The 16126-nt window shown below is 34.6% G+C and overlaps 1 protein-coding gene across 10 annotated transcripts in view; it reads left to right on the top strand.

Annotated features, from left to right (window-relative positions):
* The first annotated feature begins 248 nt into the window (after positions 1-248).
* Positions 249-16126, top strand: part of LOC149577929 (UDP-glucuronic acid decarboxylase 6-like) — a 39477-nt gene continuing 23599 nt past the window's right edge. Inside the window, exons 1-5 of one of the 10 annotated variants that reach the window (XM_089826595.1) lie at positions 249-295; positions 504-613; positions 2618-2655; positions 8205-8319; positions 9405-9491. In XM_089826595.1, coding sequence (XP_089682721.1) covers positions 8221-8319; positions 9405-9491 — 186 coding nt within the window. In that variant the 5' untranslated portion in view covers positions 249-295; positions 504-613; positions 2618-2655; positions 8205-8220. Of the gene's footprint in view, positions 614-2617; positions 2656-8204; positions 8320-9404; positions 9492-16126 lie in introns of all 10 variants that reach the window. The other 9 variants (XM_089826585.1, XM_089826606.1, XM_089826579.1 and 6 more) reach the window with 9 other exon arrangements.

The following is a 16126-nucleotide window of genomic DNA, read 5'->3' as shown; positions in this document are numbered from 1 at the left end:
CAACCCATCATTTTTCCGTCCCCATCGCTTTCAAACTCCCATACATTAGTTTCGGAGACGTAATAGAATAAACATTTAATTTCATCGCATTTTTTACGGAGAAAAAAGCCACGTAGGCCAGCCAATAGAAGCAGAACAATTGAAAAGTTGCGACGCACAAAACACGCTGTCTACGCAGGACAAATAATCTCACCCCTAATTGAATTTGCTAAAGAATATATTAAACGGCGGGTGTTTCCATTGCATGTAATTCGAAGACAATCAAGCCTACCAAATTCTTTTGGTCGATTTGCAGGTTAGGTAACCGCTCAAAATCTTTTAAAAATCTCTTGACAAAGAAATTCATTAAAGTCGAGTATATCATAATAATATTTCATGCGTAGAGTGAAATAGAGAATTTATAATGGAAAATCGATGTCGTTTTGAGTTGCGTAAAATGATCGCTTTGTTTGGTAGTGAGATTCGAATCTGAGACCTGTCATTAGGCTTACTTGCGTGTGCAGAGCTCTGGCTATTTAAGAGGATAGTTTTCGGTGTTCAGCTGCTGGATTTCGAGAAAATTAGGAGGATTTGGAGATATTTCTTGCTAAATTAGTGGTTCCAGTTATTTCTGGTGAGGGCTTGTGTTTTATTGTTTTTGTCTGAGACATTTGAAAATAATTTTGTGCATGTTCTGTAACTGAAGTTTAGACAGTCTGCGAAGCTCAATGTTCAATTTTGTACAAAGTCGGGAGCTTGTCTTTGAAATGTTGTATAATTTTGTTAGTTATAGTAGTTTGACGTGTATGTGCTTAATATATTCGAGACTCTTCGCTTTGGCTTCGTTTAAACAGTGCTTTTATGATCCATCGATTTTGAGGTATTGTTTAAATCTGTAAAGAGCAGTAATGATTTTGCATAATTTATCATTAGAGCATTAATGATTTTGCATAATTTATCGTTCTCTTTATTGTTGTAAATTTTAGGTGCTTTTTTTTCACGTAATTCTTTTTTGCTTAAAGAATATTTATAAAAAAAATATTTTTTATTCAATTAAAGTTACGGAACTTATTAGAAAAATGAAATATTACAAAATGCATTAAACTAATTGAAACCGTCTGGGTAAAGTGGAGATTTTGGTGATATCTTTGATGTATTTCACATTAAATTTCTAATTCTTACATTTAGACTAAATAAAAGTTTTTATCTTGTTAATATTAATAATAATTAAATATTAAATGCACCGCATTGTTTCTCCGCGTTGGCATTAATATGCATTTACAACTCTCTACCATGTGCTTATTGAGTTAATGTTTTCCTCTGCTATCCTGCAATACTCTTTTCACAATCTTTTGGCATCACGTGGACTTAAAACCCTTTTCCTTGAAATTTTTGCTGATTGCTACTCTGATTTTATCCAAATCCTTTTTATCCTACATTGTCAAATGAACTCTAAAAAGTTAAGAAAATTTAGTACGGTGTTGATTTATTTTAATTCTTCTTTTATTGTCCATTTACCATTGTACTGCTTTGACATTCATCTGGCTTTAATGTGATATTTGGAATGTTCTTAACTATTAATAGATATTAGATTTTTCTTTCAAGGTCTTTTTTCTTTTCTTTCTTTAATTTTTTTTTTTTTTTTTTGACACCATCACGTCTATATTTGTTAACTTTAGTGAATGTATGAACAAAAGATTTAATGACTCAATGAGATCAAACATTGCAAGGGATCAAGAGTGACAGCTTTAAGGCATTTTAGAACTCTTTTGGCTGTTTCATCTTCTATTATAGATCTTGAATAAAAAATACTTGCAGTTTTCTCAAAACTTGTTTCTTCCGATAAGGTGGTTTGGTTGTTTCCACTTTAGATCTTGGTAAGCCTCGTTTCTTCAAATAAGGTGGTTAGTTTGTTTGCCTTTTAGGTTGTATATGGATCTACTCATAGGTTGTGGTTGTGCACTTTACATGATGAATTATAATTTTGCCTCCATGACCCCTTTGGTTCAGAATATGCATGCTCCTTTCTTAATCTTCCTTTGTGTAATCCATTTACCAGTCTTACACATAAGATGATGTGATCCGATCTTCAACTGTGCAATTAACTACTTCACTTTCCCGTTAATTATAGAAATAAGTTTTTTCATATGATAGTGACCTTTCCTTCAACCAATTTGCTTTGTCCACATTAGAAGTCTTGAACTTTTCTACAGTATTTTTCCTTTTAAAATTTCTTCATTGGTGTTAGGACACTTGCAATTTAATGTCCCACTTATTCGGCCATCCATTTTTCTCGTTCATCCTTTTCTGCCCTAAATTTGATTCATCCTTCACAATCATTCTCTGCTTTTGATGGTTATCCATATTTTGTAGCTTTGTTAGATGATGGGAAAGTTCCTACTTTAGCCAAAACGAATTTGCAAGGGACTGAAATTTCGATTTGAGTTTGCTTATGATTAAATTCTTTTAAACCATCTTCACTTGTGATTTCATATGTTGCTCTCCCAAATTTCACAGCTGTAAGGGACCATTGATGTGATATGTAAGAAAGAAAATAATTTTCTCACAATTTAGCTTTTCTAATCTGTATTGGTGTAAGTATGAAACTTAAACCTCCTTGTATCCTTTCAACTTGCAGGTCTCCCAATCAAGCCTACTGTTAAAGCTGACCCCGAGGTACTTGCATTCTTCCACTATTTCTAGTGGGCTTCCTACTAAAAGACAATAAATTTGCTTCCTATTCTTTTCTTGACAAAAATATCACGTCTTCGATATTTTTTGGTGTCACTTGCATCCTGACCTTCTTGAAGGCCCTTAAATGTTCTCTTAGACCATAAGCTATTTTGCAACTAAGATAAGACTGTAAGCATATAAGAGAACGTCACCACATACCTAGCAAGTTGACAACCTTTTCTAACCATTCTTCAAGTTTATCTATATATAATCCAAATGAAATCAGGGGCGCAAGGCAGCCCTAATTTAAGTCAATGTTGTTTCTTAGAGCACTCAGACATTTTTTCTCTTGTTTTGATGTTTAGCCCTCGCCTATCTACTAACTTCACCATGTATCTATCAAGTTGCCATGTCTAACCACTCTTAAGTTTTTCAAATTTTAATCCAAACAAAGTGGAGGGTGAAAGACAGCCCCATTTGAAGCCAATGTTGCTTCCAGAACGTTCACACATTCCTTCTCCAATTCTAATTTTCAGCCCTGGCCTGTTCATAATGCCTGTGCACCACTGATTTATATGCATCTGGGTTTTCAAGGTCCTCCATCCAGTTCCAAAGTTTTTCTCTAGGCATTGTGTCGAAGGCTTAAATGAAGCAATAGAAAACATCTACTTAGATGTCCAATATACTTTTAATTAGGGGCCTAAGAGTGATGCAATGATCAGTAAGAGATTTCTTTGGTCTTAACTCATTGTCCTTTTTCTCTTTTTTCTGCTTTTACTACCCATCTACTGATTTTGCATTCTATCACTCCTGAAATGTCTCCTTAGAAGAAGGTTGACCATAATGCTGTGTTGTGCTAATTAGATAGGTTATTCATAATACATATCTCCATTTTTATACGAAAGATTAGTGACTCTTGTCATCCATCCCATCAAGAATCCATGATGTGATATGTCGGTAATTAGTTGGGGACTTATGCAATTCATTCAGTGGATATCTACTTTGCAAATGTGAATGGTTTAGCAATTTAGGCTCTTCAATTACCTTTAATGAAACAAAGCACAAATAGATATGGGTTTAGGGATCTAAGCTAACTGTACAATGGAAGAGAATATTGATGCTGAGATGAGACTAACCAATGCTTTCTTCTAAGAATGCATGGATGATTTTCATATTGTCCACTCACCAAATCAACTATGCAAATGAGGGTGCTTGCTTCTAAGAATGCGTGGATGATTTTCATATTGTTAGTGCCCATTCAAATACCCAATGATGACATAATTCAAATTAACATTTCCAGTTAAATGCTGGCAATGAGTATAGACCAACCTTACACTGTTACTTGCAATCAATAAGCACCAAAAGTTTTGAACATAATTTCTCCATAAGTTGCCAACAACAATATGTTCCATTCATCTACTTGTACTTTTACTCAACACAAACAAAAATCCTCTCTAAATGAGGAAATGTAGAAACCATGCAATACTTCAAAACTTCACAAACATTCACCATGATAGCAACAATGGAGGAGTAATTTTGGTATTATTATAGCAACAATCTTTCCAAGTCTCCATTTACAAATGAGAAGGCCTTGTCTTAAATAGAGAGTTCAATTACAATGAATGACCTAGATTAATTCAAGACCAATGGTCTAGATTAATCCAACACGAGCCTACTCCAACAACTACTTACTAACATTAAATGCTTATACAATTACATGAAAGCACCACCTTGTAGGCCAATAAAAAAAAAAAAATAGATTGCTTTTGAGAACCAATGAGAAAACTGGCTAGGTGAAGACATTATATGGACAACTTGGTCATGTGCAAGTTTAACTTTTTGATTGGTTGAAGATGAGTGGGCACTACCTTAACATGCTTATCTTGTAAGACTTGCATTAATTCCTTGGAATGAAGAAATATTGATTGATACTCAACATTATTAAGTCTTTGATTGGTTGTGATGGCCCATATTCCCAAATTGCTTTATTTTCATGAACCTTCGCCATCCTCTTGTTAATCCTTTCATTGCCATTGCTTATGCTAGTATCTTGCCTTGATCTTGCTCTTCTACTTGATATCTTGAGGTCTTGATATTGACCTTTAAAATTGATGTAAGTGCTTTATGCTGCTGGATCCTTCTAGCTGAACTTGGGTTTCAAAAATAAATTCAAGTTTGTGATGATTTTTCTATCTTTGACCTATCCTTTGAAATCCATCTTGATAACTTGATCTTGAACTTGGATTTGCATCTTGGCTTTGGCCTTGAAATTCATCTGGCCTATCTTCTTGATGTGAATGTTGGACTTCTTTATGTTGACCTTAGAATTCCTTGCACATGCAGCTACTCACCTTTGCCTTACTTGAAATCTCCAAATGAAAGGCCTCACTTGCATCTTCTCAAACCCTTGCCTCCTTTTGTTGAGCACCTTGCAAAACAAGACAATATTCTCATGCTAAGTCTGTAAATGATGAATACAATAGAATTAAGGTATTCTCATGGAAAATTTAACTTGATACTAAAATTGTATCTATGTAATCTTTGTATTTGATGCAGGAGCATACAGGGTGTTTGGGCAATCTTGCGTCACTCAAAAATATTTCTGCTTTATTTTTTCAATAAGGGATATCTCATTGTTGAGTTTCTATTTATGGAAGCTTACTATATTTAGCAAGTTGGTTGTTAGAGCTCATAATGTTCTAATTTCTTCCTTGGAGGTTCACTTTGGATATATCAACCTGCTGGTAAAGTTTCAATACAAGATCGAGTCTATTTTTGAAGATATTGAAAATTTTCTTAGTGTTTAAAAACTTTCAACTCAGTTTTGAAGGCTTTAGAGACCTTGGAAAATGATCAAACTTCGGCTAGCTGAAATTTGTGCTAGTCATGCATTGTAGAGTAGTTCATTGCATTTTCAAAATGGGGTAATAATAGTCAATTGAAGCAATTGGCAATGAGTTGTAGTCTTTGAAAGTTGTGCTACTTGAAATCAAAGAAAATAAGATTCATTCAAAATTGCTTTTTGAGTTCTGAAAGTTGTTGGGGCCTACTCAAATGTAATAAAATATAAATGTTAATATTTTAAGGTTGGTCAGCCTCAAAGTTTAGGATTAAAATATCTAGAACCTTCTTGGGCAGTGGAAAATTGCCTATTTAATGAAGGTCTGTAGGGTTGTCTAGGACAATTTTGGGGATGGATATGGTGGCTTTGACTTACAAAATCTTGTAAGGAAAATGCCCACATGACTTTGCATATCATATTTTTGAATAGTTTAATTCCATTTTTGTGGACGTGATAAGAAGCCAATTTTTCTGTTCTTGCAATTTGCTATTATTTCTCTATTATGTTGTATCTGTTTGTGTTAATAAGTGAAGTACCCTTCATCAATATTGATACCCAACAACTTTCAATTTCAACCTGATTGGTATTCTGATTTTTTTATTTTCTGAGTTTTCAAAGTTTACTTCCTCTCACAAAATCATACTCTAAATTCACTGACTGCCATTTGTAATCTGCTCTGCGTGTTACTTGATCAATTTTGCCTTGAAATGGCTGTGATTTACATGAATTTTAGATTACTTTTATAAATGTATCTTAGTCAAGAGACAGGTCTCTTGGAGCTAGGCCAACTTGGTTAGGATCAAATTAATTGCAAATTGCAAATCTCATCATGATGCCAACCTGATTAAGCATTTTTTTTCAACAAATTTTTAATTGCCCTTAATGTTTTTGGACATTACATATGAGTTGGGCTCTTACACTTATCAGAATTTGCCCTTGTGTTGGGCTTATGCATCCTTACGATTTCCAGAAATTAGCATAGCTTGGGGCATGATGCTTATACATTTTCGGAAATTTACACCTTGTTGGGCTCAATATATGGAGCAGAATTTGTCTATTGCTTCGGCACCTTGTCTTAGCAATTTTCAGAAATTGCTTGCATGGTGGGCATAATGCACTTGGAGTGGAATATGACTAGTCTTTGAGCTCTAAACATTTTGGAGTTTGCATGATGGTTGTGCTTGTGCCTTAGTAAGCTGGGTGGAGTTTTTTCACCAATTGGGCTCACCTTCATGCTTGGTCTAGGCAGAATTTATACTTGTGCTGGGCTTCATACTTTTGGTAAAAATCATATTTTGTCTTTGGTGTGGGACTCTGCATACAAGGCAGATTGGAGCTCTTTTGTTGGGCACATATACTTAGCACATTGTTAGAAAATGCATTGCCGTTGTGCTCACCTATATAGGCTGAGCCAAAAAGGTCTTCCTATTGGACATTAATACAAGTCTAAATTGGAATTTGTCCTCTTCTTGTACAGGGTTTGTCAAGTGAAAATCATAATATGCTTGTTAGTTGGGCTCCTTGCATGGTCGAAGTGAAACTTATTCATGCCTTGGGCTTGATTGTTTCACTCCTAAAAATAATCAAGTGTAAAATTATTTCACTCTTGCCTGAATTTCACTTGGATATTCAGAAAACCTCATACTCCCACCTTCTCTGGCTCAAGAGTCCTTAGTAGACGAAGGATTTGGAATTTGATATTTAACACTTACCTCAAGAGGCTTTGGTTCACACCTAAGACAGTCTCGACGCTACTACTACCTGGCTCAAGATTTTGATCTAACACCTCTAAAAGTTGCAATACTGCCACCAAAACACTAGCTGCTAAAGTGAAAAGAAGGGGATCCCCATTTACAATGGTGCAATTGTGTGAAAAGGTCACAATAGAACTCACTTGCCATTTATGGAGAGGTTAGACAATTGGGGTTTCACCATTTGCAAGTTCAGTTTATTTTCTCTTGCAAATGAACTCACTAGCTCAAAGTCATTTCCTCATATACTGAATCAAGAGCTATAGGAGAACCCTGCAGCTGGTGGTAGAAATTCAGAAATCTCATTGATTCAATATATTGCTTTATTTAGTAGATATATATGCCCCTTGAGTACTTTTGAAATTTAAATTTGCTAGAAATGTTGAGAGAGGCCTCAATGCTTATCTGGTCATGACCATCTCGAAATTATACACAGCTGTTTATCATACATGTTTCTTGTCTTCTTTATTTCATCTAATAAATCTGCAAGTCCTTCAGAGAATAGATTCACTGCTGATCATTTCATGTTCAACTAAGCCCTATGAATTGGTGTGAAGTTTATAGAGTATTAATTGAAACTTTTTCTTGATATTCATGACATGTCCAGTTCTGTCTTATTTCAATTTCTCATTGGTCATTAAAAAGTGGCATTGGCCCAAGGTTTTCAAAATGTGTGTTAAGGCCTCACAAGATTGGAGACGAGATTTTAACCTTTCACAATCTTATCTTTTGAATTCATCATAGGGAAATGCACTTATAAAATGGTGATATATTATTGCTTCAACGTGTAGGTTTACATGGAGAAATTCTGTGACATATAGAGGCTATTGGTTTTTGCATGGAATTCAGAATTTATTTTTACACTCTTCACAGTAATTTTTCAGGTCAATCTGAAGTGACACTTTCATAAATAGTGTTTGCTAAATCCAATTAATTATTTACATGGTTTTCAAATGCAGGTAGCCTATCTTCACAATGGCTGCACCTTCTTTGAGGAATGATGTAATCTCTTCACAGACAATCATAAGGCCTCCTCCAACACCCTCTCCTTTACGCAATTCTAAGTTTTCACAGGTACAGGTTCATCCTAGGACATAATTGCTTGTTCACTTCACTTCATTGCATTGTTTCCTGTCATTACTGATGATGAAAGCCTTGTATTGATATTCTAATTGTAGAACTCTAAATTCAGTGAACATTCATGCTGATGTTTCTCTATATGCTCCTTAAGCTAGATTTCTTGAACTTGTGCTTTTCAATACTATTCATACAGATCTGTCTTCACTTTTAACTACGAAGATCTGAAATGGTTGTGCAGGATTTAATCAATATCACATGTTATGCATGTAATACATACATATATGTATATTTAGATTGATAAGTGGGCTGTCCATTTAGTTCAAAATTTTCCTTACTTTTGTAGATGCCATGTTTGCCAAGTAAATAAACATGTAGTATGCATCCTAAGATATCCATCTTATGCATGTCAAGATATATTTGTATTTTTTTGTAATTTGTTACTGGAGTATGTTTTCGTAGACTTGAGTGGTTTTGAACATCACAATGGTAGATGCCAATAATTTATTTACCCAGACTGTAATTTAGTTGTCAATTTGTTTGCTTATCATTCAACATATTGCTGATAGAATCTTTAATGTCAGAAAAAAGTAGTGTTATTGAAAGGTTACTATTTTTAACTTATAAAGCTTGGAAACATAAAAGGGCAAATCAAATCCTCTGAATTTATTAGCAACAAGTGTTTTAGGCTTTTAGCTAGTGAAGAGGCTTGGAAACTTTGGTGCTTAGATGGTATGTTTCTATCCATATAATGTAAATTATATCATAGCATCGGGATCTTTATAGTACCCATTCTACAGGTTTCATGTAAGTATTTTTTTTAAGCAGACCAAATGTAAAGTACCCTGTGACAGAGCTATAATAGTGTTACTAGAATAATGCTTTTTGTATAATCAGCAAGGGCTTAAAGAAATACGAAGTTGACTGATTTTGTAAGCCAGGAAAATTAAAACTATGCTATAGCTTATCAGTTTTTAAAATTTAGGTCAAGTAGGAAATGGACAACCTTAGTCTTACTGTTTTACAAGATACTTGTTAGAATTTAATAAATTGGCTTGTCTCTAATTTATGATCCGTGACAGGCAAAATTGAGAGTATTGGTAACAGGGGGGGCTGGATTCATTGGATCTCATTTAGTGGATCGGCTGATGGAAGCTGGTGACAAAGAGGTAATCCCTTAATCCTTTAATATTTAAGTGAAATAAGCATCGACAGTAATTTTAATGGAGCTTAAATTATTCTGAAGTTAAGAAATTTGGGTAAATCTTATTCATATTGAAGCTCTTTTATTTTTAACATAAAGAAAAATTGCATTAAACATCAGAAGTAGATAATTACAGCATCGGTTTCTGGATGGCTAGAACCACTATCATATATAATAGAAATGAAGCCTAGCTTGATTTTTAGACCACCCACTAAAACAATGTCCTAGAGTAAAGTAAGACTGCATTAGTAGAAGAGAAAGTTAAATCACCAGTATCATGTCAGAGATCGAAATGACACAAGGACCTCCAAAGCTTCCAGAAGAAATATTTAAAATTATAGGACAGAAAGTAAGGTCTAGTTGGGACATTCATAATCAGAAGCTAATTTACCATCCCTGCTAACTGAAAGTCATCCAAGAAAGAGCTACAAGCCTAGGACAGATCATTCTGTATTAATTTAAAATGAAGACGTTGTGCAGTCTTAACAAGAAAAAGGGGTACGAAACACATCTCATTAGCTGTTCACTTCTATGCACCATTTCACTAGACAGTCTGAGAGGAGATAGGAGTCAAACTTATGCATCAACCTTATAATTTCCTCAAAAATGGTAAGGTGGCAGGAGGTATCATGTACCTCATATTTATGAAGAAGGAGAGATACTTGTTGATGTGAGTTTTGTGAGTATGCCAACATGTAGTATAAAACACTTAATATTCCAAGATGAGACACCAAAAATCAAATCTTCTCTTGGATAAGGAAGCTTAGATACTAAACAGCATATATGATTGTGTGATTAACTAAGACATGTTAAGTTTATAACTATAATAATCCACTGGTCTGAGAGTGCAGACTGCACCTAGTCTTCCTCCTCCTTAATATCATTTGAAGGCATTAAATATATAGCAAATACCTCTTGTGATAGGCAGCGATTCTTGAGATAATTTAATATTAATGTTAACACATTGTGTTAGTTACTGATTATTGTTAACCATCCTTGCTAAGTCGCCGATTTCTGGGAGAGGGGTTTGAGCCGACTTAGGAAGGGTCATGTCCCTTTGAGGGACATGCTCTTTAGTCATGATATTTAGGGAGGGTGTTATTGTAGTTTGAGGACATGCAAGTACAACAAGTCTGCTCCCTCAAGCAATAATACCCAGTCAACTTATTGCAGAGATAAATAACTTTCAGTTCAAGATAAAAGCAAACAACTCCTTCATACTTCAGTTTATTAAGAAGTTGATTTTCAGCAACCAAGGATAGATTACAGGTCTGATTGAAAAGGTAGAGAATTTGCAGAAACTTTACAAGACAACCTCAATGTTCCTTCCAATTGTGGACTCAACTTAGCTGTATGATGTGATATGCTGGGTATCATAGAGGGACTTACACTGCCTATTCGATGGATATCAATTTTGCAAATGGAAACGTATTTGACAATTGGAGCTCTTTAATTACTTCTAATGAAACAAATTACAAAATGATATGGGTTTAGAGAATTTAAGCTAACTCTAACAATGTAAGACAATATTGATGGTGAGGTGGAACTAAACTAGTCTTTGCTTTGCCAAATCAACTATGCAAAGAAGAGTGCTACCTTCAAAGGATGCATGTATGATTTTCAAATTGTCAACACTCATTCAGATACCCAATTATGGTGTAGTCCAAATGAATATTTCCAATTGAAGTTAAATGCTTGCAATAGTTCAGATTAACCTTACACTGTTACTAGCAGTGAACAAGTACCAAAAGGTATGGAGATAAATTTCACCATAAATTCACCAATAATAATATCTTACATTCATCTACTTCTACTTCTAGTCAACAGAAATGGAAATCCTAGTCTGAGTGAGGAAATGTAGAAAACATGCGATACTCCAAATTCACAAACATTCACCATGATAACAACAATAAAGACGGAATAATTTGGGCAGTATATTAGCAACTATCTATGCAAATCTCTCTTTACACATGAAAAGGCCTGTCTTATATAGAGGGTTCAATTACAATGAGTGACTAAGATTGATTTAAGATCAATGGCTTAGATTTATCCAAAAAAGCCCTAATGCAACCACCAGCTAGAAGTATTTAATGCTTATCCAAATACAATAAAGCACCACTTTGTGGGCCAATAAGAAAATTACATTTCTTTTATGAACCAATGAGAGAACAGCTACACGTACTCTTGGAGTGATTTAATTGGATGAACTTGAACATGTGGAACTTGTCTGACTGGTTGAAGATGAGTGGGCACCACCTCTGCATTCTTATCTTATAAACTTTATCCATTAAAATTCTCCATCATCATAAAGAAGTCTCTACATCTCTAGCAATATCTCTTGATGCCCAACATCTTCAAGCCTTCAATTGCTTGTGATGGTTCATATTCCCAAACAACTTCATCTTTATGAATCAAAGTACATTGAGATCCCGATCATTATATTAAGGACATGGTAGAGAGAAATGTCATAGAATTGAGATATATCAGTGTGGATGAGAAAAATGCTCATATTCTAACCAAGCCCCTCTCTAAAATAAATGTAAATCACTTCAAAGGTAAGCTTGGTATGGTGAAAATGTATTTATATTTTGAGGTTGAGTCTTAATAAAGTTTTAATGTTGAAAGATGGTTATGTTTAAACTCTTTGTTTATCATGTGCGTCACTATTTGATTTTGTAGAAACATCATGGAAGGTGACGATCTTTCAATGATGTTTGATTGTGGTTACTATTGTCAGGTGACCATCTTAACAATAGGTTAACCTACTATTACGATGTATGTTATATGGTTGATGTCCATGGGAGATCATGATAGTTAATAGCTCTTATGTAATTAGCTAAGTAGTGTACAACTACAATAAGTTGTATTACTGAGATATGTCATGGTGGATACTATGAGGCGTAGTATCAACAAAGACACCATGTGCAAATATCTTCTTCAGCATGTATCATGAGACTTGATGCCAGTGCACATACCAAAGAAGATATAAGTACGGTGGCTATCATATGGTTGATATTCATGAATGTATCGTACTTTTGATGATGCCGTGAGGTAACATCTAAATGGTGGATATATGTTGTTATCCTTAAACTTACCATTTCCTTAATTCATATTGAGATGATATTCCCCTCTCACAATACGAGATAATAATTTGTTGTTTATACAAACTATCCTCCCTAGCTAAGAGGGAGTGTTAATGTTGTAGCTTTGGATCAATGAAATATTACTTTTCACTAGTATATTGATCTTGAATTCATTTTGTTTAAGATATGAACGTGTGTATGTGTGTGTGTGTATATTAATATTACATAAGGATGAACAATATCTAATAAACATTAATCAATGATAATTGATCAATGCTGCTATTGATTTAATGGTATCAATATGTTTATAACTGTGTGAAATGATTTCATAACATATGATGATTGTGTTGGCAGTAGCAAAGGATCACATTCCTTGGTTAAGTGACTCCTTACCAACAGCAATAATCACTGCCTTGAAACAGCATCTTCTAATAGTGATATTTGTTATGAATGGGGTTGTAAGGCAGTCTTGGAGAATGTCTCATATAGAGACATGTCCCTACGTGGACTAAGGCTGCATAGAAACACGTCTCTACTTGAGATATGCCCCATTGGGACAGAGAGAGAGAGAGAGAGAGAGAGAGAGAGAGAGAGAGAGAGAGTCAGCGTTACTAAAAGTTGCAGAAGTCTCCAACTTATACATTTGTATTCTATATTTAAAGCAATCATATACATACTTACAGTTTGACAGCCCAGATCTCTTGTATAAATCTGCAAGGAGAATTCACGTCAGTAAGGAGATTCAAGAAGAGATTCCAGTCATCATATCAAAGTAAATAAAAATAAAGTTCTATCAACGATCTGATTCTTATTCCTTAACTCTACTCACCCACCATAAAAAACAAACCCAAGCATCACTCCACATGACATCATGAAAATGAAGATCAATCATTGTTACAACTTTGCAATCTATCAACCTAGGAATGACTCCATCCCCAACTGAATACATATCATTGACTCTTAGTCTCCAAGTGTCAAGGGGAGGCCCTCAAATACACTGGCTAACCCATGTCACTGTGATCAACACATTATCACCTGAAAGATTGCCAACTAGTCGCATGAAATTACAATAGTGTCCTAAACTCTCCCAAGAGATAGTGGTTAGTAGGTAAACTATGCCCAGAGAATATCCCATAACCTGTACTAAAGACTGCAAATGCTCAAAACCAAACTAAGAACTAAGAACTAAACAGTGTGAGAACTAAGAACTAAGACAACAACGGACAATCAGAAATCTCACTGAATGCATAGGTGTCATGAGAATATGAGTAGCTGAAAAACCATCTTCGACGAACAATCTCCTCTCCATCAATCCTCAATTATGTACTAATCATCTGCTGCAATAGAAATGCATACACATTTGTCTTTTAAAAAATGTAGTACTATGGGTGTTGAAAGTGAACAGCAGAACCAACACTGAAATTTTGCCCACAATTCCAATCCTGTGACCAAATCTCATCACTTGAAATTCCACTCGTATTGCAAATCATGAAATCAACTCCCAAAACAATGCTTGTCCCACCAAGCTGAAACACATAGAAGCCTCTAATGTGGATGTAAATATGCAATTGGAATCATGTCTCTGATGCCAAACTGAAATCTGAAATTTGGAATAATTCATACCTCATTTTGTCATCTCCAAAATCTATGTTCTCTTTTCCCTAAAAGTTGCTTGGACAAATTATAGTAGCAGTACTAATTCTGGAAATCTGATTGTTGATTACCTCAAGAGTGCCTTTGTTGTCATGGACTGATAAATAATCAACCATTCTCAACTTCAAGTTGCTATAGGGACTATGCTGTGCATATAAATTAATACAATCTGCTGTTAATGTCACTTCAAGGTCCCAAGATTTCACAATAACTTCATAGCAGCTATTAATCACTGATGAATAAGTTGGTAATCCAAAGAACCGAATCTGGAAATTCTTCCATTGTTTGCTGCACATTTCCTCTTGAAGGAACATTCCTTTTGATAAACCATGCATTATCGAATTGCATTATCTTTTCAAGAGGTAATCTATTAGTTCCCATCGATAGCTCTTTAAATAAATGATTCCAATGCTTATACAATCCTCTAACTAGTACATGACCTTTACAAACCTCATCTCTCCAAAATGATGAGCAATGGTGCCTTTGTGGAATAAGGAACAATAGGTCTGATGTCAGATGACATACCTTGAAAGTAGCTTGAGACCAAAAAACCATCTTCTTCATTATTTGTAAAATGATATTCCAATCCTATGTTATTCACAAAGAGATTTTTCATCACCCTTTGGCTATTAAGTACATAACAAGACAATATATTGCTGTTCCCATTTGTGAAAACTTCATTTGATTCATCCTTTCAATGCTATCTTCATGCACACCTTCCAAATTTGGATGCTTATTATCAGCAACTGATCCTTCAAAAGTATCAACCTGAAAACCACCTACAAACCCTGTTAGATCAACTAGCTTAGGCTACAAACTGTATCATCATGAGAAGACAGACCATCAACATTCATAAGTTCAACTTGTCCCTACTGAACTTCATTAGCACATTGGATCTCCTTATGACAGAAAATTTTGGAATCATCATACCTTATTTCATCCTTGCCATCTACAAATTGCATGATTTCCATAGTCCTGTTCATTTTTTGTTCCATAGAAGTGGCTTCAATAGATGACGGATTCTCTGCTTTGTACAATGAACAATGAGCCATTCTCAGCTGCAAGCAAAGGTCATCAACTTATTTTTCTTTGTCTTCAACAAACTTGATTGCAAGATTCCTATCCTTGAGCAATTGCAAGTAATCAGATTTTATTCATTCTAATGCCTATTTGATTGTGCAAAGTTGAGCACTAACAACTTCACTTGCAACTCCCTTTTATCTTTCCTCAATTTGGGTCTTCCAAATGAGGTCTTCAATGAATTTATGATTGTTGTCTTCTCTTGTTAATATCTGCATAAGAACATTTTCTGAAACTGCAGAATGCTACTTAAAATCTTTCACATCTAAAGGTCCAAGTACAAAGGGGTTCCCACTCAATGAATTTTTCAGATTTACTATCATTTATAGGAGCAATTGTACTCATTAAAATTAGTTGAATCACTAGTTGTTACCCTGCAATCCTCTAGAGGAGATGGAGGAAAATCATTATATTCAGTTTCCTCAAACAAATACTTTTCATTGGCCTTAGCAATGCTGATTATCATTTATTCAACAAAGAGCTCGGTGTGCCCTTTGCATATATCAATTGATTTGTCCTCTTTTCTGTTTGTCCAAACATCTTTTGTCAGTTCCGATTCTTTGAATTCATGAACATCAAAGTATTTATTAGAAGCACATGAAGAATCAAAAGAAACTTCTTCCCTACACTTCATTCTGTCCTTTTTATGGAGCCCAACTATCATTTCTTGTCCAAATTAATTTGGCTATCTATCTTTAGATTTTTCAACAAGGTTCTCATCTTAAGTGATACATGAGACATCAACTTCATGTTTAGATCTTCCAATCTGATGGGCAGTATTGTA

This window comes from Cupressus sempervirens, chromosome 1 (genome assembly GCF_028749045.1).
Source record: "Cupressus sempervirens isolate cs-2001-9-10 chromosome 1, ASM2874904v1, whole genome shotgun sequence".
Classification (NCBI taxonomy): domain Eukaryota; kingdom Viridiplantae; phylum Streptophyta; class Pinopsida; order Cupressales; family Cupressaceae; genus Cupressus; species Cupressus sempervirens.
This window is presented reverse-complemented; position numbering and strand designations above follow the sequence as displayed.